Source organism: Pseudomyrmex gracilis, unplaced genomic scaffold (genome assembly GCF_002006095.1).
Source record: "Pseudomyrmex gracilis isolate BER0280 unplaced genomic scaffold, ASM200609v1 scaffold_274, whole genome shotgun sequence".
NCBI classification, from domain to species: Eukaryota; Metazoa; Arthropoda; class Insecta; order Hymenoptera; family Formicidae; genus Pseudomyrmex; species Pseudomyrmex gracilis.
Window position 1 is genome coordinate 125,793 of NW_018020858.1, and position 25,542 is coordinate 151,334.

Genomic DNA, 25,542 nt, shown 5'->3' on the forward strand with positions numbered 1-25,542 from the left:
ATATATATATATATATATATATACATGCACGCTTATTCCTGCACAACATCCTGGGAATGGCTCGGATTGGCCTTTTCATTCTTAGTGATTATTTCTTATTACTGATTTGAAAAATTATAATGAAAGCAAGAAGTTGAGAGTGGTTAAGTTTATTATATATATATAGTTGCAAAAATTAGTCAAAAAAATCGTGTTTACAAAAATCACGCTACGTATTGGTGTTAGTGTAGTACATATAGTAACCTGTACTTGTATAGTGGCTTGAACTCCATGAACTGTTTGTGTGGAAACGGAACTGGCGGCGCGTATATTGGCAGTCTGTACAGCCTGCAATGATGATGGTAGAATACTCAACGGCCGCTGACTGCTTGTGCTTGGTTTACCCTGTTGCGACTGCTGTTGTTGCATGTCCATCACTTTCGGTTTCCCACCAACAGTCGCGATCTGTTGCACACCTTGTAACTGTTGCTGCGTTGCAAGAGCTAACCCAACAGAATATACAGAAAAAACTTTTATTGTTTTCTCTGAAAATTGTAATTATATATTACAGAAAATGTTCAGATATAAAATAAGCAAAAAAAAATGTTAAATTCTACTTTAATATATTTAAATATTTATTATAGAAACAATATAACAAATGCTAATAATCACAACTAACCATTGTGCGCTTGTATCGGCTGTGGACTTTGTATGAACATGTCAGGTTGTGTGGCACCGCGAATAAATATCTGATTAGGTGCGGCAGTGAGGAGAGTTGGCTGTTGCAATCCAGTCGCCCATACTTGAGGCGCAAATTGCCAGGGCGCAAATTGCATACCAGCATTTCTTGCGCCTGAAGGTGTCCCACCGGCGCACGTTGTATACTATATTCGAATACAATAAATCATTTATTTAAAATTATGATATAAAAATAATCAAAAAATAAAATGTGATATCCCAATATCGTGGAACAAATGCGTCTTTACTATGATCACCTTTTGCACCTGATCTTGTTTAGCAGCAGATTGTTGCGCTTGCTGTTGTTGCAACTGTTGTGGTTGTGGGGAACCTAATACACCAAGCTGACCGAACACTAGCGTCTGATCTGCGCCAGGATTTGACGTAGGTACTGGTAAATAGCCGGCAGGAAATCCTTGGACTTTACCACCCGCACCGGGATGACCACCGCCTTGTCCAGGATTCGATGCTGTTGTTAGCATGTGAGGAGTCAACTGAGCTGCAGATTGAAACGGCTTTCCAGCTGTTATCACCTATAAAGACATGCATTATTTTCTCTGTAAAGTACAAAATAGTTATTGATAAAAATATCTCAATGTATATATAGAATGGATTACTCTTTTAATAAACATATTGTTTTTAGACATAGATATGTTTTTTTTTTTTAACATAGATTATGGGTTCTTGATTATGTAAGTTTTTTTTTATATAGCAAGAGATTAAGAAGACTTTTTACCTGAATGGAAGAGGGATTTATGCCTGCAGGATGGAGCGCAAGATTTCCTGGCATCAATAATGGCGTGCCTTGAGTATTGTATAATTGTTGCAAGTGATAAGCTTGACTTTGTAATGGCTGTTGAATTACTTGGACGGCTTGTGGGTGCGCAGCCATAGTGGTTATGGTGGTTGCACCCTGTTGACCAGACAATGTCATAGACACACCACCTACTCCTTGCTGCTGTTGATGCTGCATCGATACTGCAACAGCACCCTGCAACTTTTGTAATAACAAGAAAAAATGTATAAATTTAAAAGTAATTCAAAGAAAGTCTGATTTTTAATATAAAATATAAAACAAAAAAGATATACAAAAATATGAAATATTCAATTAAGTAAGAAAGATAGTTACTTGTTGTGGCATGCTTGCAGCTACTTGCGGCATACTCGCAGCTACTTGTGGCATACTTGCAGCTACTTGTGGCATACTTGCAGCTACTTGTGGTTGAACTTGAACTTGAGTAGGAACAACACTGTGCGCTCCATTATTTTGCTGTTGCTGTTGGGATTGTTGTTGCTGCTGCTGCTGAACCTGTTGCTGCACTTGTATTTGCTGTTGCGACTGAACCTGTTGCTGCTGAACCTGTTGTTGTTGTTGCACTTGCTGAGATTGTTGTTGAACTTGTTGTTGCTGTACATGTTGCTGTGACTGCTGAACGTTCTGTTGTAACTCCTGAGTAGTAATCATCATTTGCTGTTGTTGAGGTTGTTGCTGTGACTGTTGTTGCTGTTGCTGTGGTGTTGATGAAGGCGGTGGTGCTGATGGTGCTGGTGCTGGTGTTGATTGCTGTTGTGTTTGAGACGGCGAAATTCCAATTGGCTTAACATCTGTCATGTTTTCTTATGCCCTTATAAAATCAAAATATACGCTTTCTATCAAAATATTTTACTGAAAATATTCAACAATTAATAGGCCCTTTTTTCTTGCCATCTTATAAATGTGCCTAGTATCACTCTTCTAGTCCTACTGCATCTGCAACATACACAGAGCAAAGCACCCGATAAAAAAAAACAATAAAACCTAGTAATTAAAATTTTACGTATCAGACATATGTTTATGCAAATTTCTATTTGTTTCTGCTAAAATTCTAAGCGTGTGTGTTTGCGTCTATTGACATGTGTATGCATGTACATATATATATATATATATATACACATACACTGAGAGAAGTGTGTCGCATATATATACAAGCTACACAACCTATAATTACAATCTCTTCTTCTTGGTTATACTATTTATTTAATTTTTATATCAATTAAAATACTGATATATATATTAAATATCTATTTTTTTGTAATTAAATAAAATAAAATTTTTTTTTTAAAACGCAAAGTACGAAGAAGCCATTAAAAACACAAAATTCTTTATGTTGCCGCCCGCATCATAACCTTCTCAGATATGACACGCATCTCTCGTCATTGCGGATCCGAATTCGACGAGATTATCGCGCCGATGTTCGAGAGTGAAGTGTGCTGTTGTGCCTCATAGTTTATCTCAGTTACAGTTTCGCGGGAATTCTTCCCAGGTCTGACAAAAAAGTAAGTTTCTCAAAAATAATCGGTTTTTTTTTTTCTCGCCCTTTCTCTATTGTACAAAGAAAAACGCGTGTACGGTATAAAAATTCTTGTATAGTTCGCACGTAGCGTGATAGACGCGAAACAATAGAATTTTCTCGACGCTCCCAATGACACTCGATCATTTTTTGCAAGCTCTTCGCAAGAAGAATCTTATTATCATTTTCCAGACCGAATATTATTTTTATTAACATCAACAAGATATATATATTTCTTTCACGACTTTATTGAAACAGTTAAACGATAAGATTAAAATTCCATTTAGGTTATGTGATGTTACAATGTATGAACGCGTTGGAGACCCCAAATTAATATTATCTAATACACTTCAAGATATCATCGTATGTAACGGCAAGTTATTTATTCCAAAAGTTCATCATATGTTAGCAACGCGATAAAGATAACCGGCCGAGCGTCTCAACGGAGAGATATTTTATTACGTGTCATCCGAAGTTTATTACACAGAGGAAGTAGTAATTTTTTTTTATCAATTTTTTTCTTTTTTTTATTAAGCTCCGCGAACGTAACGCGATGTTTGGAAAAACCTATCGAAGCAATTCGAATCAATTTCTTGTGTATTTCTGCAAAAATTAAATTTTACAAATTTGTTTAATCCAACCTAACCTAACTTCAAACGCGTTTTTGCACAACCACAATTTTTTGCAAAGCAAAACTTGAATTGTTACACACACGCGCACAATATGTACACATATTTTTTTTGATAAACTTGACGAGTTTTTTTTTTTTTTTCTACAAACCGAACAAAGGTATCTTATTTGTTTCGAATTCCCGAATATTTAAAACGAAAATTTATATTCTTCTATTTTTATAAACTAATTAAAAATATAAGAAAACAATTTCGTACGTTTCCGAATTTTTGTTTGACAAAAACCAAGTGCAAATTTTTGAAGTAAAATTGAAAATACGCTCCAACGTGTGCAAAAAGAAATTTAAAGGAGATAAACACCTCGTACTCTTCTCAAACATATCTTCGTGATACTTAAGAAACTTTTATAAACGCCGAAACTATCTTTTTTGGCGGAAAACAAGTGAAATAGGAATAGTTTTCAACTCAAAAAAAAAAAAAAAACACTCGTAAAAAATTTACAAGTTGAATTCGTTACATGTGTATGTATATATATACACGTACAAGTTTCTACTCAAAACATCTTGAAGAATGGCTCGTAAGGCCTTATACATATCTTGTTAAAATAGGAATGTTGCGTTTCGAAGAAAAAGAATTTGAAAAAAAAAAAAAAAAAAGTGATTTTCCGCAAATGTGCCACTTTTATACTCGCATGGTAAAGTAGAACTTTATGTTTCTAACTTTTTCATCTTTTGTATAAAAAAACCATCGCGCGGATATCGATCCAGTGCGAAACTCCGACGCCATATCCATCTTGGCATGTGCGTGCGTGCGTGCATGCGTGCGTGCGTGCGTGCGTGCGTGTTGCGCGCGCGCGCGCGCGCACAACGAACAAAATGTCGCCCCAGCTAATATAGCTACCATAATTAGTGCCGCGTTGACAAGGTGGGGGTGAGGGGGGGGGAAGAAAAGAGGGCCGAGATATTCGACCGACAGAGCGGGAAATACGATTGAAAGGCGGGTTGGAAAGAAGGAGAGGTGGTGGAAAAGAAAAAGAGACCAAGAAGAGGGAGATGGGAGAGAGAGAGAGAGAGAGAGGAGTGCGATATAGAGAAAAGAGTGAGGGAACAACAACTGTGCCAGGGGGACGGCTGATATGGGCTGACACATGAATCTCTCTCGCCATAATGCCAATGTATTGTAGACCCAGTGACGGATAGTATAACAATAACACATGCGAGAGAGAGAGAGAGAGAGAGCGACTCTGTCCTTCGTTGCGAGAATGGAGTTGGCTCTTTCCTTCGGAACGCCAGACGCCACCGCGAAACACGCTCTCACACTAACGCGCCGATAAAAACGATACAACGCTGGCGTCTGCATGCACGCACGCATATACCCGGTGGTCGTTTCGTCGTCGTCGTCGTCGTCAGAGTCCGTTTTTCCATACGATTCCGAGACAGTGGCGTCTCGCGTACGTCGACATATTGGATTACAAAATAAAAGCACTCTCTGTGTTCGGAGAAATGACGGAACGAGTGTGTGTGTGTGTGTGTGTGCAAGAGAGGGAGTCGAGCGAAGCGGAAAAAGGGGGAGCCACGAAAAGGAGATGGCGACAGCCAGAAGGATAAGGACGGAACGCGTGCACATATACATATATATATATATATATCTAGCAACGCTGTCTTGCGCCGTGTCGAGGAATCACCTCCGCGAGAGAATCTCTCTCTCCGCGGAGATTGTCATCGGCATTGACGCAGCGACTGGGGCGCGTTTCGCTCAGCGAAACTAACTCTCTCTCTCCCGGAGAGCCGCGTATATAGCACAATAGAGAAAAAAAAAGCGGATACACTTTTTTTTCTCAACAACGACGTCGCCGAGAGAGGCTTTCACACGGGATACCTACGTTTTCATCCAGGTACTCACATGGCGACTGCGCAGTCACACCTATGTGCACGTTTCCTGTAGCAGCTTGCTTGTATGTATGTGAAGCGGCGCGTGTGCGTGTATATGTGTGTGTATACACACACACAATCTTGCACTACCCCCTACTGTCTGTCACACGGTGTATATACCACGCCAACAGCGTGTCGGCACTTTTTTCTTAATCGTCACTGTATATATATTTTTTTTTGGTTCACTCCAAACGTTATTTGGAGAGAAACTCTCGTGAACTCTCGTTAAGTCACGAGATCTCGCGTATGCAAGCACTCCCGATACTCGTTTACCCGTCGCCGCTATTACTGATGTCGACTACCTCCCTGCTTCAAACTAAGGTACCTCTTTTTACCCGCGCGTCTCCGAAGCCGCCATCCCTTCCCGGCGCGTCCCTCTCGCCGCGCGCCGCACATTTCCCTGTCGCTTACGCTGATTGGTTCGACGGGGACAAATCCCAAAGGCATCGTTCGCGTCGGGAAAGGCGGAGCCATCGAATACCGCGCATGCTCACTAACGGTACTTTAGCTTCTCTCCCCTCTCGCTTCCCGTCGCCTTCCTCTTGCCGCGTCCTATCGTATTCACGCATACCACTTGCCGGTCTTATATGTACACGGCCCTATAGTTCGTGCCATATTTCACGGCATAGCTTATACTTGGGCAAGAACGTATACACGTTTCGAAGCGCCCTGATTTTATTCCGTTTTATAGCATGACAAGAATTAAATTTCCTCAAGCTTTTCTTTTTAAACGCGAGTTTTGAATAATATTGTAATTATTGTTAATAATATTGTAATTATTGTTAATATTTACTTGCGTTTGTATATTTTTATTCTACTTTTTTGAAAATTGGTTTTATTGTACATGTTAATTATATATTAATAATATACGCATTAATAATTATATATTGCAATATATAGTAGTGTTATAAAATAATGTGTTGTATGTACTTTATATATGTATGTTAATTATCGCTTGATGATATTAATATTCATTTTGTCACTCTTTGAATGTAAAAGATTTTCAATTCTATACAATATAGAGATATAACAAAACAAATATAAAACATTTTATTTAATCAAGAAGTAGAGCGCGCGTGCGTACGTAACGTATATTTGTCATGTTAACAAAAAACAAATAATAAGAGAAATTGTTCTTATACCACACTAATTCACATAATTTGTAAACAGCTCAGAGTTGATGATTAATAGTTTTAATTATAAACTGTACATAATAATCAATATACATGTAGAGAATACGTAAATATTTTTTATGTTCATATAAATAATTAATATATATATATATTTATCTTCTTCTTTCAATTTTTATCCTTCTATGTTGTAACAAATTTCGTGTTACACGAAAGATACGTGTGGTATGCATAGAAAATGTTATCTTAAAGAATCTGTATACAAACACACACACACACACAAAATTCTGAACAAAGAGAATTATCTTAAGTTCCAAAATGTTAATGTTTCTAGATTTATCGCAGAAAAGAAAAATGCGCTATTATCTATATAAAATGTTCAGAATTTAACCTGGAGTTCGTGTATCCCTATTTCGTTTTGGGTTGTTCGTTTTAGTAGTTGAAGTTGGACACAGTAGGGTACGAGAACGGACCTAATGATTAATGCTTCTGGCTGTAGTCGCTCTATCGGTATTTCACGGACACCTATAATGACGTGCTTATTTTTCTTCGGAAAAATAAGTCTTAAAAAAGGTAGATGCTATGAATAAAATAAATTTTCGAGTTTTGTACTTTCTCCGACATAATGTGTTCTTTGTATATAAAAAAATCACAATGCTGTGTTTCTAAATCTCTGTTCTCTTTTATATATTTTTAAATATATATAAAACAAAATTTGTAGTATATCTAATTAATCTATGCGTGCACATGATTTTATACAATATGTTCCACAATTTGCACTAAATTTAAATATTTGATAGTTTTAAACTCTTACGTTTAATTTGCAGTATCTAAAAAAATAAACTTTTTTTTTTATTTTGTCTGAGTTATTAAATTATATATATATATATGTGTGTTAATTCATGTTTAAGAAAAAATATATACAGTATGTAAAGTAATAATAATAACACTATAAACATAAAAATGTGTTCATTTTGATATTTCGTGAACGTAGCTGAAAACACCCGAATGCCTGTAGAGACGTAGTACGGCCCTGACCCAACTGTCTCTAAGCTGAGTTTATGTTTCCCGGCTCGGAACTCCGCAAGAGCTGCCGTATACGATTGGTTTATTATTCTCTTGTGGTAATCTTTTTCCATTACATTATATTTGGATGTTCATATTTTTTTTTCCTTACGATGACGTATACAAAAACAAAAACAAGCATTCAAATTTTTGACGTAAAGTATATATATATCGTGGTGCTTCTGCCACGGTGAGGAAAGTTCCAGTTTTGATGCCGGGGTTCCATATTTAATGTATCTCATTCCGCCCGAGGCGGGGGATTTCGTTTTCACGTGGATCAAGGACGTAGACTCTTATTTCGGCAGTCAACACCATAGCTCTCAAAACTCTTCCTTACTCTTGAAATTTTTTATTTTCTGACATAATAACATAAATTATGATAAATCTCATTTTTGTAAAATATTTTGATTATTTTATTTTCAGAGTGATATTATTTCGCGATTTCACTTGCACTCTCGATAAAAAAAAAAAAAAAAAATATTGTTGATTAAAAAATCTCGACTATACAATTTGATCCCACGCGGCGTTGATTCCGCCTTAGTGGAATTTCTGGCAAAACGAAAGCTGAAAAAAAAAAAAAGAGAAGGAACCACGCCAACACACAAAGTATAACCGATTTATCGTTCATCTCCCAATACCGGTCTTGGATTTCGACGCGAGGGGCGATGGTAGGACGTATCGCGCACAGGGTAGGAAGAGTCACAGTTGTACCAATCCGAGATCTCTGTGTAACGTTCGTGCGAGGAAACGACGTTTTCATTTTGTACGTGTGTGGCGTGCGTATATATCTCTGTGTACGTTGCTCGGCAAGGGCGAGTTGGTCGGAAGAGAAGGGGTGTCGTTCTATAGTTCACGTTTCTATGCTGCGTTACGGATGATGAAGCGTATCTTGCGTCTGTAGTTTGCCATCTGACCGACAGAGCGTGGGGGCGCACGGGTGGGAGAAACGAGCCAGCCAATGGTGTGGGTCGTGCCGGGTTGCCAGGGAAACAAGTTAATGATTCGGGCTGCCACAGAGGAATTGGCCTGGCCGGTACGGATCGGCGCATTGCGCCGTCGTTGCATAACAGCGCATGCGTTGCGCTACCCCCCTGGGGGGGTCTCTCTCTCTCTCTCTCTGTCGTTTTATCGCGTTCCTTCTTGTCTCTGCTACACACACAACCATGTCACACCGTCGCACACGGATATCGCGCGGTCGATGTCCGTGAATTGAAGCGCCGCGTATAGGTTGGCTGTGTGTACGTATATGTAGCCTTTGCTATAGGAGGTTGCGTTCAGTCGTGTCTCTCCGATTTCGACCGACCCATACATGCGCGAAGCGTTTATACACATTCCACACATACGTCGGCGCGCTTATGTTGGCCCAAGTCGTCGCGACGATTGGTTCCCTTCCCATTCTCGCCTGCGCTCTTCCCGATCTGCCACAGCGTTTTCTCACTTCCCACTCCGGGCTGCTCTTTCTTCTTCTCTCCGAGTGTCCATCGCACTTCCCTCTCTACCGCGTGCTCGTTTCTCTACGTTGCCTCCTTTCCACACCCGCCCGCCTTCTTCCTCTCCCCCTGACCTGTTTTTCCCCACACTGTCCTCCGCCCGGTAATATACCACCGCGTATCGCTCGGTGATACACTACGGGAGAAGGGGCAGGAGTAGGAGGGTTCCCCATCGAAAGATTCGCTGTAGATTATAATATATCCGATGCTCGTCCGATCGGTCCTCGAATTAACGTCGAGAAAATGGAAGCACCGAAGGCGGCAAAGGGGACGAGGTGTAATTGCCGCGCAAATGCGATGACGGACTCATTAGGTCAATATGCTTGAGGGCATCGTGCTATCTTCCCCCCATTGTGGAAAGTCGCGATATTCAATCTATGGTACTGTGTTCAGCGATAAGATTAAACTTTTTTTTAATCCATGTTTTATACCACGCGTAAGTACTATTAATTCTCTGATTTAATTGGCTCGCTGCGATTTCACAACGTGTTTTCTCTTAGACACATCGGACTAGTTCAATTGGAACCTGATAATTTCATACAACGTTTAATTTTTTTTACTTTTGAACGAGTAAATTTGCGATTTTAATTCAATTAATTGTTCCACTTTCTATGCTGCGCGTTTTGAACGGGTGAAGTTTTTATCCCACGTGTTAAGAGTTAACAATCTGCCTTTGTGCAATAATCTAAAATAACATCAAAAAATATTTTCTATCTAAGAAATTTAAATGTATTTGAAAAGGACCTGATACAAGGGTCGAAAGCGTTCGTGCTATTTACTATTAATTGTTAATAAACGGATTTTAATATATACACTCCAACAACAGTGTTACTGCTTCAATAGCCAAAATTCATTATTAATCAAAAAATAGTGTTTAAGATACGTTTGTATGTTTATAGCGAGTATATATTCCTGTTATAATTTTAATCCGTCTAATATCGATTGTTTAATTGTAAAACATTCCTATTTTTGCTAAGAATTAGGATCTTTTAAAAATAATATTTATATACCTATGTTTAATAATAAAGTTATAACTTATAGCTATGTAACTATTTTGTGCAGTATACATGCAATTTTTAGAATATCAAAATTATGTCAAAAATATTTTCTAAGAAATACATCGAAAAATATAGTTGAGAAAAAGAAAGGATGGCAAAAAAAAAAGAGAGAAAGCGGAGAGTAAGAAAGACCAAGAATTTACGAGTGATAAGTATGAACATGTCTCTTTTTGACAATAAATGTCGGAGAACAAAAATATATTTGCCGTTGATTTGTTATTGTCGAGTCAAGATTATTTGTTAAATTACATTTGTCAAAATTGTTTCAACTTAATGAGCGATTTTTTAACCAATCCTTTGAACACGTACGCGAGTTCTCACGAACTCACACGAGCGTTATTGTTTTCTTTTGTAAACGATTGTATTTCCTTCCAATTTGTGCGAGATAGTTAAGTTACATATCCGTCTCCCGATGTCACTTATATACGGGGCTACGACGAGTTTTATCGATTGGATAGTTAAGATTTCAACGACTGGATTAAGCTTCATCGATTCTTCGCATCTATTTTCTACCTGCATATACAGAGAGAGAGAGAGAGAGAGAGAGAGAGAGAGAGCCATCTGCCACGGTAAAATTAAATTCTTAATAATCTCTCTTTTTCTCCCTTTTCAACAATTTGTTTTGCAGCTGTGTGGCAAAACGTTGAGAACGACCGATATAATGGACAAATTTATCGCGTTATCGCGAAGAAAAACGGTTATTGCGAGACGTGTATTAATTACGGATGTGATACAAAAGGATATGATATATACGAGAATACACATTCGAAAAATCATTCGGAAAAAACTGCGACGCGACTGCTGCTGCTAATACAATTTGTATTGCACGTGTGAGATACGAGCCAATCGTGTCAAATTATTACATATATGATAAAACACTTAGAAACATATATATTGTAAAAAAAAAAGAGAATATGAGTGATTTCTTTTTCGAATTTTTTGAAATAAAATAATTAATTTTATATAAATATTTAACTATATTAAGAGAAATAAGAGCATCAAGAGTCAAATGTATTTACGAGCTGGATGTGGTGTGTGTGTGTGTGTGTGTGTATACATATGAAATATAGTTTTCAAACATGTAAATTAATACGCATGGTAATTCACACACACATGGAAACACACACATTGATATCACGTGGGAATCGAGGTAAAATCCATATCGAATGCTCAATTTGCACAAAAGTGTATATAAACAATTCTTTTTTACTCTTTATGAAATTAAAAAATCGTTTACGTATCTGTAATCTCAAATATTACTGGTATCTAGAAGAAGGCAAACGAGTGATTCAGCGATAGAAAGTTTAAGAGAATTGTATAAAAAAAACTATATTTGCTCTTTTATTCGAACTTTCTTTGTACATTTGTGTAAATATAACATAGAATATTTTATTTATGCATGTGTATTTTTGTTCCCGTGCTTTCTCTTACTCGATATTCCGCACTGTTTTTTTTTTTTTTTTTGTACACAAACGTTACTACAATATGATGACACGTAAAGGAGAACATACACACATGTAAGATAAGTAAAAGATAAAACATAATAATATCGTAATATTTCTGAATAAAAAAAAGTCATATACAAAGTATGTACGTATCATAGATAAACTGTGCAGAGTTTTTAATTCTCTGTTTGGCGTCCAATTTAAATTTCATTAGAATTTGGAGTGATTCAAAGTCTGTGACAATTTGCGAAAGAGCACGACATGACCTCGTATGCAATCGTCGCGGACGTATAAAATAGACGTTAAATTTGCAACCGCGCGTAGTAGTGACTTCGATAAAAATAACAAGTTACGAGGAGGTACGATATCTCGATTTGTTTTACCTCCTTGGAAGATATAATAATATCGTAAGAATTAAGATGTTAATCTCAACTACGTATATAAACACGTATTATCTTGTAGTGACTTCTAGGAAGCTCACCGAATGATTCACACAGAAGAAACAAATCTTTTTTTTTTTGATATTTTGTATTATTAAATAATATTGATATTAATATAATTTTATTAAGAATCTTTTTTCTTCTCTCTCTCTCTCTCTCTCTCTCTCAACGAAAAATGTGGTTCGATACGACACATATCTTCGTTTGAAATGGAGATTTGTAACTAATAATAAGTGTAACAAATTGATAATAGAATAAGCGGCGATAAGAAAATAATTACATTGAATAGCGATTAGATAATGTTCAGATAGAGAGAAATTATCGTATTTCGATTGTATCAATGTTTGTAATGAGAGAGAGAGAGAGAAGAAGAAGAAGAAGAAGAAGATGAAGATGAAGATGAAGATAAAGATGAAGATGAAGAAAAAGAAGAAGAAGAAGAAGAAGAAGAAGAAGAAGAAGAAGAAGCTTCCTGAAGTGTTTTCCAAATACATTCTATGTCTGTCACTTAAAAAATTCAGATATGAAAAATATAAAAATTAAATATAAAAATTTAATCTTAAAATATGAAAATCTAAAGAAAGATTTTTAAAAAAAACTTTGTTCTATAAACTCTTTTGGGAATGTTTTATTGAAATGAAAATTTTCAGTCTTGGAAAATAGAAGAAGCGAGAAGTAAGTGTCCGAAACAACAAAGACTACTCGGTCGTATTTTGAGACGGGTCAATTATGGACGCGATAAATTCGCGGCTCTTATTTGAGAAAAAAACTGCTGCCTCCGGCGCACCGATCGCGAAAATGCATACGGAGTTAGTATTAATTTACAACGAATTACATTTTCTGCACGATCACGTACGTGAAAGGCGCATACTGCTTTATGCACATCCGGCTATAAATAGGCATGCTAAGATAGCCACGCCTTAATCACTGTAACGCCGGCATGGCTATATAGTAGTGTGTGTTAATGTTCTTCTGACATTTATTGCGACAGACGGTCGTTTTGCAATTCGCTACATATTCATACTCCATCGTATATTTGTACCGTTTATCGTACTACAATGTAGTTGTCGTAACAACAATTTCGAAAGAACGAAAAAGAAAGAGAGGGAGAGAGAAAGTGGATCTAGAGGAAAGGCTCGGAAATTTTTCGGAGGGGGGGGATGTATACATTGAAACAAATGAAAATCTTAATAAATAAATATCTGATATTATCGTATATAAATTAAAAAAAAAATTACTTTTAAAATAAAAATATGCCGACCTAACAAAGTAAATATGGACGTATTTGAAATCAAGGAACAAAAGAGAGAGAGAGAGAGAAACAGTAAAAAAAAAGGTATATGTTCTGTAAAAGTAAAAATAAATATTTGTTTTACTTCACCTCTTTTATTAGAGTTTATTTGTGAGTGCATGACTTATAATAACTTGACGTTGTTTCTTTGATACATTGCTTGCGATAATTTTGTAAAATCAAATCTTTTTTATGAAGCGAGATATGTTGAACATATATATATATGACATATTTCGTACGTAATAAAAATCAGATACAATATCAAACAATTTTTTTAAAATATAACAACAAGTTTGTTTTATTTTCCTGCACTGGTTCACAGTCTATCTTTTTTTTTTTTTTTTTATCCATATTAGAGGGAAAAATATAAACTCTGAACTAGTGCAGTCAGTTTTCATTCAAAATAAAACAAACCTAATGAAGAAAGAGAAGAGACAACGGAGATTATTTCAGAGAAAAATAGTTTCATTTGAAAGGTGCCGAGTTGCTTATGTGGTAAAGACAAGTTACTCGATCGATAATAAAGGTAACCTGATAAATTGACGAATTACCTGAAGATGGTGAGACAATCGTTTGTGTTACTTCCTATCGCTTTATCGATAATAACATTGCTGTTATTGCTGCGCAAATAATTGCACAAAATTTTACCTAATTATTTTTGCATTTACGATCACGTTCAGTAGAACGCAACCGTTTACGCTTTTGCAATTTTTTTTTAAAAATAAGGCTATAGATTTACTGTGAAACTTCACAAAAAAAGCTCTATTAAATAATAAAGAAGTTGCAAAAGCAATGTAAACGGTTGCGTTCCGTTGAAAACGCAACAATTTTTCAACCTAATCCAGACCTACCTCAACTCTAACGCCACGATTTGTTTTTTATACGTTTAAAAATCGTCACTTCCTTTTTCTATTCTTTATGGTCACCAAATATAAAAAAAAAATTTATATAAGTAAGGTTAAAATTTGAAACTGAAAGAACCCTTTAACTAGGAAAACATGTGAAGTTTTAAATTTTTAAACTTACTAACATTTGCATCTTGGAGTTACGAGATTATAAGATAAATGTCCTAGCATCCGGACATGTCCCGGTATCCGGACAATAATACAAATTTCATTCATTTTGTATCCTAATTTTTAATATAATTAAAAACAAAAATTTTTATCGTAAAGTATAAAAATTTATTAACATAAAGTGAAATAATGATTATATAACATTGAAAATTATTAGTTATAAATGCACTTTTAGGTTGTCCGCTTACTGGGACATTTGTATATTTTCGTATTTTTTTATTAAAATAAATACATCTAACGTAATTCAGAAAGTTTTAGTTTTCAATAATTGATCAACGTAACAAAACAAAAATTGTTTAAATTTTACGGTACTTTTACACATTAAATCAGTAGGCGTCCGGATACTGGGACATTTATCTTACGTAGAGAGTAACGTAACGGAATGTACCTGACCGCACTCTTCTTGCTTTTTTTTATTTTGACTAGTAAAGAGAGAATATAAAGTAAATGTCCCAGTAACCGGACATGTCCCAATATCCGGACAGTAATGCAAATTTTAGTTATTTTGTATCTTAATTTTTAATATAATTAAAAACAAAACTTAATATTATAAAGTACAAACATTTATTAACATAAATTAAAATAATGATTATATAACATTGAAACTTTTTTATTAGTTATAAATTATTATTTTCTGATATGTGTCACATTCATAACAGGTTTTGAAGAATTTCTTAAGCTTTTGCTAAGAAATCTCACGAGTTTGTTAAGAAAATATTTCACTATATTTGTTATGTATATGTTACAATAATGCATTAATACAATAATATATACATTTAACTTTACATAAAATGCTCAAACTTGCAAGAAAATTAATTTTTTTAATTGTAAAAAGTCTAAGTTTAACTATTACATATCAACTATTATATACAGGGTGTCCGACAATTACTTTAACATCTCTCGTAGGCAGATAGAAGGAGTAAAACAGAGTCGAAAAGTCCTGAACCATTTTTTTCTATTACATATAATAAAGGAGTAATTATTGAATAAATCAAGCCAATCAGCGCCGATCTTTAGCACGTCAGTGAGCCGCGCGGAGCGCTCACGCACACCAGACGTGCGATTACTGACGTGCGTTCGACTAAAGGTCGGCGCTGATTGGCTTGATTTATTCAATAATTACTCTTTTATTATATGTAATAGAAAAAAATGGTTCAGGACTTTTTGACTCAGTTTTACTCCTTCTATCTGCCTACGAGAGATGTTAAAGTAATTTTCGGACACCCAGTATATTAACTATTATATACAACAGTTTCTTCAATGCATAGATAGACTATGCGTTGCGCTAGTTGTCAAGTAAGTTTTTGTTATAAAAATGTTGAGCGTAGTCGAGCATTTTTTTATAATAAAAATAATTATTTTTGTGAAACAGAATTGTTTTTTATAATAAATAATAATAATAAGTATTTTCTACAAGCAAGTAAGTACATATATAATGAAATGTATAATAAAAATGTAGAAGTTCATACTTAACTCAACATTTGTAGATATTTGTGTAATTAAACTAATTCTTATAACTTTAATTTTTTTACAAATCAAGCATGGCAAAAAGGCAAAAACATAGTAAATATACTCAAGATAACGTCAAAAAGCTGTAGAAGCTGTGAGAGATGGAATGCCTATTAGACAAGCGTCAACAATATATAATGTACAGTAGGGAGCACCATATCGTGCGGCTCCAGGGGAAATATTTTTCGGGGATTTCTCCTTTGGATGCTTTATACTATCGCGCACCGTTCTTCTTCGGTCTCCGCCAACGGCCCAAGATCGAAGGAGAAGAGCGCGCAGTAATAGGAGCAGCTAAAGAAGAAATTTCCCAGAAATACTTCCCCTGGAGCCGCACGATATGATGCTCCCTACTGTACCTAGAAGTACGCTTTATTATAAACATAAAAATAGAAGCTTAATATGTTGCAAAAAAGGACCACCCTCAATTTTCTCTGAAGAACAAGAAAATACCATTGTAAACTGGATATTTTATTTTGCTGAGGGGTTTTTCTATATTAAAACTATTTTCAAAAACAACCTTTTCACCCTTTCAATGACAGACCCGGAAGGCATTGGTACGAATCCTTTTTCTGTAGACATCCTGAACTTTCTCACAGAATTTATAGGAATTAACGTACGTATTATTTGTCCGGTTACTGGGACAACCTAATTCAAATACTGGGACACGCACTTTTAGGTTGTCCGCTTGCTGGGACACATTTGCACATTTTCATATTTTTATTAAAATAAATACACCTAATGTAATTCAGAAATTTTAAATGTTTCAGTTTTCAGTACTTGATTGTATCAACTTGTACTAAAATAAAAATTTTTTAAATTTTATGATATTTTTACACATTAAATCGGCACATATTTGGCCACTATTTCTCAAGCGTCCGGATACTGGTACATTTTACCTTATACAGTGGAGCCCCTGATTTATCGGGGGACAAGATAGTTTGAATAACCGAGGTCCAACCTTTATTATACGGATATCGATTCCTATAGAACTATCGTTTCTGTGTAATAAAGGTTGGACCTCAATTCGTTCCGGACAAAATAGGGGCTGCGGTTTGTTTTATGCTTAAGGACGTTCTCCGAATTATTGATTTTTGTAGGATTTTCTTTAAATTTGCGATATACATAGTTTATGATCTTATTTATAAGTAGCCTTTTTGGATAATAGGGGTAGCAATGTTAAATTCCAAAATATGGAAGATTTAAGTTTCAATTTTTAACATGGATTTCCTATGCTGAGCCTTTGTGAAGTGGGGTTTTTTAAAGTTACTGACGACAATTTTTGTAGGATTTTTTTAAAAAACAAGTATGTGGTAGCGGAGAGTGTCTTAATTAAAATACGATTTTGAATAATATGGCAAGCAACCCTTGTTTTCAAACTATAGCTTTTTTTTTGTTTTTTTTTTTGGTTTTTTTTTTGTTTTGCTGGATTTATGTGCGCTATTGTGTACTGCAGCTATTTTTGAACTTCTGCGCAGAGTAAGCGGGTCTTAGCAGTGCTGAATAGCTCACAACTTAACTTTGTTACAGCAGTACAAACTTACTCATGAGAAGAGATATTTTAGGTTGCTAACCACTGTATTTAGGTTGCTAACCACTGTAGTCGGAGAACGTCCTTAAGCGCACATTTATCTATAGTATACGTGACACATACTACAGACAAATGCGCGATTAAAAAAAAATGAAATTTTAGTATGTTATTCTTGGAGCTATAGACTATCAAAAAGTGCAAAAAAAAAAAAAATCGATTTTTTAAAAGTTTTACACTAGTTGTGCCCCTTAAGCATGAAACGGACCGCAGCCAGGTTTCTCCGGATAAACGAGGTTTTACTGTATGTATATGTATAGGCGATTTTTGGCGATCGTATGGTACATATACCCAGTGTTTTCCATTATCTAGATAAAATTGTCTAGATGTTCATCTAGATGTGATAATTGTTTTATTTTATCTTTATCTAAATAATTAAAATATATGACATCTTTATCTGTATCTCAGATAAGAAAAGTAGTATCTTTTGTAAATTATCTAAGATAATGAGTACGCTTTCTGAATGTGACTTTTCAGTGCGGGATAACAAATAATTGTAACCTCGAAGAAACAGTTTATCCGATAGCACATTTGAAAAAACTATTATTTTCTATAGATTTTCTTGAGATGTATTATTTAATTTCCTAACTTCTTTAATATCTTAAAATTATCTAGATAAAAATCTCAACTAAATCATCTTTTAACTTAGATATGATCAAATCGGATTATCTTCATCTTATCTGAGATTACATACGTATATGTTTTATCTAACCTGTATCTAGATTATTTCAAATTATCTAAGCGCAACACTGCATATACCAAAGTGTACCAAACTATAATTTGAAATCACTCGAACTATAGTTTGGTACACTTTGGTATACGTGCTATACGATCGCCAAAAATCGCCTTATGTATGTGTGTATAAAGTTTTTGAAAAAGAAAAGACTATCAAAATATATGTATATCAAGACGGATCATCAAATTTACAGGAAACAACAAATATGGAAAAAGCGCTGATGATTCTTTTTCGAGGATGCAATGACGCGGCTGTTCGTCATTTGAGAAAATTTACGCTCATGCAACGATGTTACTCCGGTAGTGCAAAACCAGAATTGACGTCGGTCAGATATAAAGTACGACGCGGTCCTTACGCCGCGATTTCAACCTCGGATCTTCGCTTCTTCGACTCGTTGCTAAGTTCCAATCAAGTCGTCACAGATCCAGATGAATGCGAGAGTTATAACATCGATTTTCCCAAGACCGTCAGAGGCAAGTATTGTAAACATGTATAATATAAAAAAAAAAAAAACATAATAGAAAACATAACAGAAAAATTTCAGTTAATTACTTAGCTATAAGTTTATAAATAATAATATAATAATTTTAGGTACTAGTCGGTTGGTACTTAAACCGAAATCCACCGAAGAGGTGTCGGCCATATTAAAATATTGCAACGAGAAACAACTAGCGGTTTGTCCACAGAGTGGTAACACCGGTCTTGTGGGAGGTAGCGTTCCGGTGTTCGATGAAATTGTCATTTCCATGAAGCTCATGAATAAAATTTTAGATACGAATGAATTAGCAGGTGAGTAATAATTTTCAAAGACTTGACGCTCGTGAAATTGTTAACAGGAATCAAATAAGGCCGATACGAGCCATTCGCAGGATGTTTGTGCGGAAACTATGCGTGTACATATATATATATATATATGGACCGTTTATTTTGAAAGTGGTGTAAGTCCATTTTTGAAAAAAAATGAGATATCACGTAATTCATGCTTAATTTAATGTAAATTTTTTTTATGTATAACTAGTTTACGAAACAAAAGAAAATGGACTTACACCACTTTCAAAATAAACGGTCCATATATATAAATGTAACGAATTTTACTTGTAAATTTTTACAAGTATTTTTTGAATTGAAATCTCAATTCTTAAAATCATACGGGATGCTAGATTTGCATCTCACATATGGAAAACCCCGGATACCCACCTAACTAATTTTAAAAAAAAATCGGTATCCGGGGTTTTCCATATGTGAGATGCAAATCTAGCATCCTGTATGATTTTAAGAATTGAGATTTCAATTCAAAAAATACTTGTAAAAATTTACAAGTAAAATTCGTTACATTTATATATATATATATATATATATATATGTACACGCATAGTTTCCGCACAAACATCCTGCGAATGGCTCGTATCGGCCTTATTTGATTCCTGTTAATAATTTTCAGTTGTCAACATTCATTTGAAGACGTGTTCAAAAAAAGAGAAGCGCATATATCTCAAAAAAATTCAAATGAAAAGTGTCTAATTATTTTACATGTATATACGATATCATTATTATAAAGATATTTCCGTTATCAGGTGTACTGACATGCGAGGCTGGATGCGTTTTACAGAATTTGGAGAATCACTTGGCAACGGTCAATTTAATGATGCCCTTGGATCTGGGGGCTAAAGGTAGTTGCTTGATTGGCGGTTGTGTCTCCACAAATGCGGGCGGAATACGACTTCTGCGTTATGGCAATTTGCACGGAAACGTTTTGGGAGTCGAGGCGGTAAATCGCGAAACACGATTTGTGTAAAAATATATAGAAATATGAAATAATTTATTAAACTAAGAAATATATTTACGGTCATCCGAGCCGATCGCACGATGTTGTGCGGAAAACTGCGTATATACAGGGTGTCCCAGAATTGGTGTAACATCTCTCGTAGACAGGTAGAAGGAGTAAAACTGAGTCGATAAGTCCTATATCATTTTGCTAGATTCGCAATAGTTACCGAGATTTTAAGTAACAAAGATCAGCGAATAAGCGTGCATCGGGCTGTCTTACGCGCGTAGGACAGCCCGGCGCGCTTCGCACAATTACATTTTAATATGTATATGTTATAGTATATGCTGTTATATTAGCTCCTCCCATATGTCGCTATGGGTAACACTGTTAGCGCGCGAAGCGCACTGAGCTGTTTTACGCGCGTAAGACAGCCCAATGCATGCTTATTCGCTGATCTTTGTTAATTAAGATCTCGGTAACTATTGCGAAATCTAGCAAAATGGTATAGGATATTTTGACTCAGTTTTACTCCTTCTAATTGTTCACGAGAGATGTTACACCAATTCTGGGACACCCTGTATATATATATATATATTTGTTCGCGTGTAAATTTTTACGCGCGAGTTTTTTGAATTGAATATCAATTCTTAAATTCATATTGGATGCTGGATTTGCATCACATATATGAGAGATCCCATCTATCCCCCTAACTAATTTTGAAAATATTGCGAAAAAATACTCCTCAGCCAGGAGTCGAAGAATTGATATTCAATTAAAAAAACTCGCGCGTAAAATTTTACACGCGAACAAATATATATATATATATATACGCAGTTTTCCGCACAACATCCTGCGATCGGCTCGGATGACCGTAAATATATTTCTTAGTTTAGTAACTTAACGAGCTTCAATAAGATTTAATTGTTAAAATAATGTATATATAAATAAAAGTCAAACTTTTTTTTTACATTGAAAAGAAAATTAAAATAAAAATAGAAAAAATTCGGATTCTTTAAATTTTAATCTTTATATTTTAGGTGAAGGCAAATGGTGATGTCGTAGACGCGTTAAATACGCTGAAGAAAAACAATACTGGATATCATCTGAAACACTTATTTATCGGTTCGGAAGGAACATTGGGAATCGTGACCAAAGTAGCTATACAATGTCCATCTTTGCCGAAAACTGTAAATGTCGCGTTTCTAGGTGCGCATGTATAAGTCAAATAATTTAAAAATAAAAAGATCGAGAGAAGGCAATAACGAGCTACACCTGATGTTCCAGGTAAAATTCTTTATTCCGAGGATTTAATAAAGATACAAACGTTTTGATCCACTATGAGATCTTCTTCAGTGTCAAATGAGTTAAAAGGCCGATACGAGCAGTAAAATACAGGTTAATTAAAAAGACTTGACGCTCGTGAAATTGTTAACAGGAATCAAATAAGGCCAATACGAGCCATTCGCAGGATGTTTGTGCGGAAACTATGCGTGGCCGAGGAGTTTTTTTCGCAATATTTTAAAATTAGTTAGGGGGGTATCCGGGGTTTTCTATATGTGAGATGCAAATCTAGCATCCCGTATGATTTTAAGAATTGAGATTTCAATTCACAAAATACTTGTAAAAATTTACAAGTAAAATTCGTTACATTTATATATATATATATATATGTACACGCATAGTTTCCGCACAAACATCCTGCGAATGGCTCGTATTAGCCTTATTTGATTTCTGTTAAAATACAGGTTGGTCGTGTATAAAAAGTAGTCTTTATTCAATTTACAGACGTTTCAGTCCCACAAGTTTGGACCTTCTTCAGTGTAAAAAAGTTTAAGTTCAAATAAGAAAAACGTTTTAGCTCACTACATCGCTACCAGATAAAACGAATGATGTCAATACTAACTTGACGACAAAATACAACAACATACTGTGCAACTAAGTAAATACAACAACATACTGTGTAACTAAGTAGTTTGTCGTCAAGTTAGTATTGACTTCATTCGTTTTATCTGGTAGCGATGTAGTGAGCTAAAACGTTTTTTCGTATTTGAACTTAAACTTTTTTACACTGAAGAAGGTCCAAACTTGTGGGACTGAAACGTCTGTAAATTGAACAAAGACTACTTTTTATACACGACCAACCTGTATTTTACTGCTCGTATCGGCTTTTTAACTCATTTGATTATTTCACGAGCGATTGATTGACTTTACTTCTTCAGTGTCACTACATAAAAAAAATTACAATGAATGCATGATCTATTCGCGACGATAATGAAGAACATGGATACAGAAAAGATACGCTACAAACATGTTCGGTTTTTTAGTTGCCACTTTCCCCTCTCTTTTTTCCTCAAACCGAGTATGTTTGCAGCGTATCTTTTCTGTATTCTTCATTATCGTCGCGAACAGATGCATTCATTGTAATTCTTTTTATGTTTAGAAAACACTGAAGAAGATCCCATAGTGGATCGAAAGTTTGTATCTTTATTAAATCCTCGGAATAAAGAAGAATTTTACCTGAACATCAGGTCTAGCTCGTTATTGCCTTCTCCTTATCTTTTTATTTAAACATATAACGAGCACGAAACATATAATTACTCTAAAAATATAATAATTTATTCGTATAAACGTACTATATATCGTCACTCTCTACGTATAATTACATAAGTGTCACATATGGGATTTTCAGTTTATTGCATAGTGACACTCAGAAAGTCATGTTCTTTGTGGTCACCAAGTATTAAAAAAAAAATATTCATAAGTATGGTAAAAATTTAAAACCGAAAGATCCCTTAACTAGGGAAACTATATGAAGCTTTAAACTTTTAAACTGCTCTCCTCTAAAATTTGCGTTTTGGAGTTACGGGATTATACGTAGGGAGTGACGATATACTGATTATATAATTTTTTTTTTTAGGATTAGAAAGCTTCGATAAAGTGTTGAAAACATATCACTTGGCAAAACGTGAATTAAGTGAAATCCTGTCCTCTTGCGAGATGATGGACCGATTGTCTATGGACGTTTCTGTCAACAACTTAGATATGAAAAATCCACTGACTCGCAAAAACGGCCACGAATTCTATATGCTCATCGAAACTTCCGGTAGCAATGTAGCTCACGACGAGGAGAAACTCTCTTCGTTCTTGGAGAAGGCAATTAATGACAATATTATAGAAGATGGAACTTTGACTAACGAACCAACAAAAGTTAATGTACGTAATTGGAAGGATTGTATATGTTAGTCAAATTTTTTTTTGGTAAAGAATCTCCCGAGAAAAAATGGATTAGATCTAACTTAAATTTAACGAGATAAAAAAAAATGGAAAAATAGATCTAATTAGATTTAAATTAAATCTAAATAGATATAAAGTAGATTTAAATAAATATAAAGTAGATCTAAATAAATATAAGTAAATCTATGAAAAAATTTACATTTTTATTTATTATTAGATCTACTCGGATCTATTATATATTAGATCACCTCAGATCTGTTCAGATCCGCTCAAATCTAACTAAATCTGAGGAGTTTTAATTATAGTAGATCTTATTTTTGTAAACCTGTATTATCTTATGATTACAAAAGATAGCGAGAGTTTCTGTGTTAAATATGCGGGTAATTACATAGTAACATGACACGTGGTTCACCGAAGAAGAAACCGGAAGTAGGAATCGGTCAGTCCATACATGATTATATATATATACTAGAACGTTATTACACGTAATCGATACGATCGATCTTTACAATTGATAGTAATATCACACGGCAACATGTCATTGGTTTAGATGTCAATACAAGAAACGCATGCGCACATATTAGTTCCGCGGAATTCGCATTGCCCAATAATGTTTTACTCCAACAAATAATATATAAAAGTGTAAATTTAACAGATCTGCTTATATTTATTTAGATCTACTTTATATTTATTTAGATCTACTTTATATCTTAACAATCGATATTAAATTGAAGATTTTTCCTCGGACTCATGAAGTTTATTAAACTTAATAAATGAATAAATAAGTCTTAAAGAGCCGTTCGCAGGATGTTGTGCGGAAAATATGTCTTATATGTGTGTACACATATATGTATAAGTAAATTCTACTTTATATCTATTTAGATTTAATTTGGATCTAATTAGATCTATTTTTCCATTTTTTTTTATCTTGTTAAATTTAAGTTAGTTATCTAATCCATTTTTTCCCGGGCTATTTCTGAAAATATCTTTTGATTCAAATTCACATTAAAAATAATAATTTACAGAATATATGGTCACTTCGTGAAAGAATCAGTGAGGGTGTCTTGCGCGATGGCTATGTCTTCAAATACGACATATCTCTACCTTTTTCGCACTTTTACGATGTTGTTGAGGTCCTTCGAAAGCAAATACGCGATCCTCGTATTGTTAGGATCAGCGGTTATGGTCATTTAGGTATATTTTCCATAAAAGACAATGAAAAAGCTTTGATTGAAATGTATATATATTCAATATTTGTAAACAATATTCTTTTTTATCTTCCAGGTGACGGAAATATTCATATACAAGTCTCCATACCGACATATTATGAGGATATAGCCGCACAATTGGAGCCGTTCATTTTCGAATACATAGCGCAACATCGGGGTAGCGTCAGTGCCGAGCACGGCATTGGTTTTAAGAAGACTAAATACCTTCACATGAGCAAAAACGCTTCTGAGATTGCTATGATGTATGATCTAAAGAAACTGATGGATCCAAACGGTATATTAAATCCGTACAAAGTTCTAAAACCAGTTACAGATTAACCCTTCGTCTGGAAGTCACGGGTCTTTCAAACCTAGTTGAAAATGTCAAAAGCCGTGTTTCTTGTAAAAATTATGATAATTAATGATAAATTGAGATTACTCTCAGGGCTCTATAAGTCTTAAACTAATAATATCTGAATACAAGGACGTTAAGAGCCGTTCACAGGATGTTGTGCGTGAATGTGCTATATATACAGGGTGTCCCAGAATTGGTTTAACATCTCTCGTAGGCAGGTAGAAGGAATAAAACTGAGTCAAAATGTCCTATATACCATTTTGCTAGATTCGCAATAGTTACCGAGATCTTAATTAACAAAGACCAGCGAATAAGCATGCATCGGGCTGTCTTACGCGCGTAAGACAGCCCAGTGCGCTTCGCGCGCTAACGGTGTTACCCATAGCGACATATGGGACGACCTAATATAACAGCATATACTATAACATATACATATTAAAATGTAATTGTGCGAATCGCGCCGGGCTGTCCTACGCGCGTAAGACAGCCCGATACACGCTTATTCGCGGATCTTTGTTAATTAAAATCTCGGTAACTATTGCGAATCT

At 35.0% G+C, this 25,542-nt stretch overlaps 2 protein-coding genes across 11 annotated transcripts in view; one reads left to right on the forward strand and one right to left on the reverse strand.

Annotated features, from left to right (window-relative positions):
* Positions 1–5,900, reverse strand: part of LOC109859644 (mediator of RNA polymerase II transcription subunit 15-like) — an 11,047-nt gene extending 5,147 nt beyond the window's left edge. For 2 of the 7 annotated variants that reach the window (XM_020438095.1, XM_020438088.1), the window contains exons 1-6: positions 5,559–5,900; positions 1,847–2,467; positions 1,454–1,714; positions 975–1,250; positions 659–863; positions 244–482 (exon numbers count right to left, since the gene is read on the reverse strand). In XM_020438095.1, coding sequence (XP_020293684.1) covers positions 244–482; positions 659–863; positions 975–1,250; positions 1,454–1,714; positions 1,847–2,329 — 1,464 coding nt within the window. In that variant the 5' untranslated portion in view covers positions 2,330–2,467; positions 5,559–5,900. Of the gene's footprint in view, positions 1–243; positions 483–658; positions 864–974; positions 1,251–1,453; positions 1,715–1,846; positions 2,468–2,705; positions 2,725–2,883; positions 2,957–4,036; positions 4,089–5,558 lie in introns of those variants that run through there. The other 5 variants (XM_020438089.1, XM_020438094.1, XM_020438092.1 and 2 more) reach the window with 5 other exon arrangements.
* On the forward strand, positions 2,946–25,166 carry LOC109859645 (D-2-hydroxyglutarate dehydrogenase, mitochondrial). Of its 4 annotated transcripts, none has more exons than XM_020438096.1 (8): positions 2,946–3,033; positions 18,623–18,902; positions 19,021–19,218; positions 20,004–20,197; positions 21,235–21,403; positions 23,115–23,410; positions 24,457–24,625; positions 24,716–25,165. In XM_020438096.1, the coding sequence occupies exons 2-8, from the start codon at positions 18,635–18,637 to the stop codon at positions 24,976–24,978; spliced, it is 1,557 nt and encodes a 518-aa protein (XP_020293685.1). In that variant the 5' UTR covers positions 2,946–3,033; positions 18,623–18,634; the 3' UTR covers positions 24,979–25,165. The 4 variants fall into 4 exon arrangements, with proteins under 4 accessions (XP_020293685.1, XP_020293687.1, XP_020293686.1 ...); XM_020438098.1 differs by lacking the exon at positions 2,946–3,033 and adding an exon at positions 4,670–5,570 and having other exon boundaries at positions 24,716–25,166; XM_020438097.1 differs by lacking the exon at positions 2,946–3,033 and adding an exon at positions 12,952–13,044 and having other exon boundaries at positions 24,716–25,166.
* The last annotated feature ends 376 nt before the right edge of the window (positions 25,167–25,542 follow it).

Excerpts from the sequence above, each read along its gene's own strand:
- LOC109859645 (XM_020438096.1), top strand. The coding sequence starts at position 18,635 with ATGGAAAAAGCGCTGATGATTCTTTTTCGAGGATGCAATGACGCGGCT. Across the intron at positions 20,198-21,234 it reads ACGTTTTGGGAGTCGAGGCG|GTGAAGGCAAATGGTGATGT; the intron begins GTAAATCGCGAA and ends TTTATATTTTAG. Across the intron at positions 23,411-24,456 it reads ACGAACCAACAAAAGTTAAT|AATATATGGTCACTTCGTGA; the intron begins GTACGTAATTGG and ends AATAATTTACAG.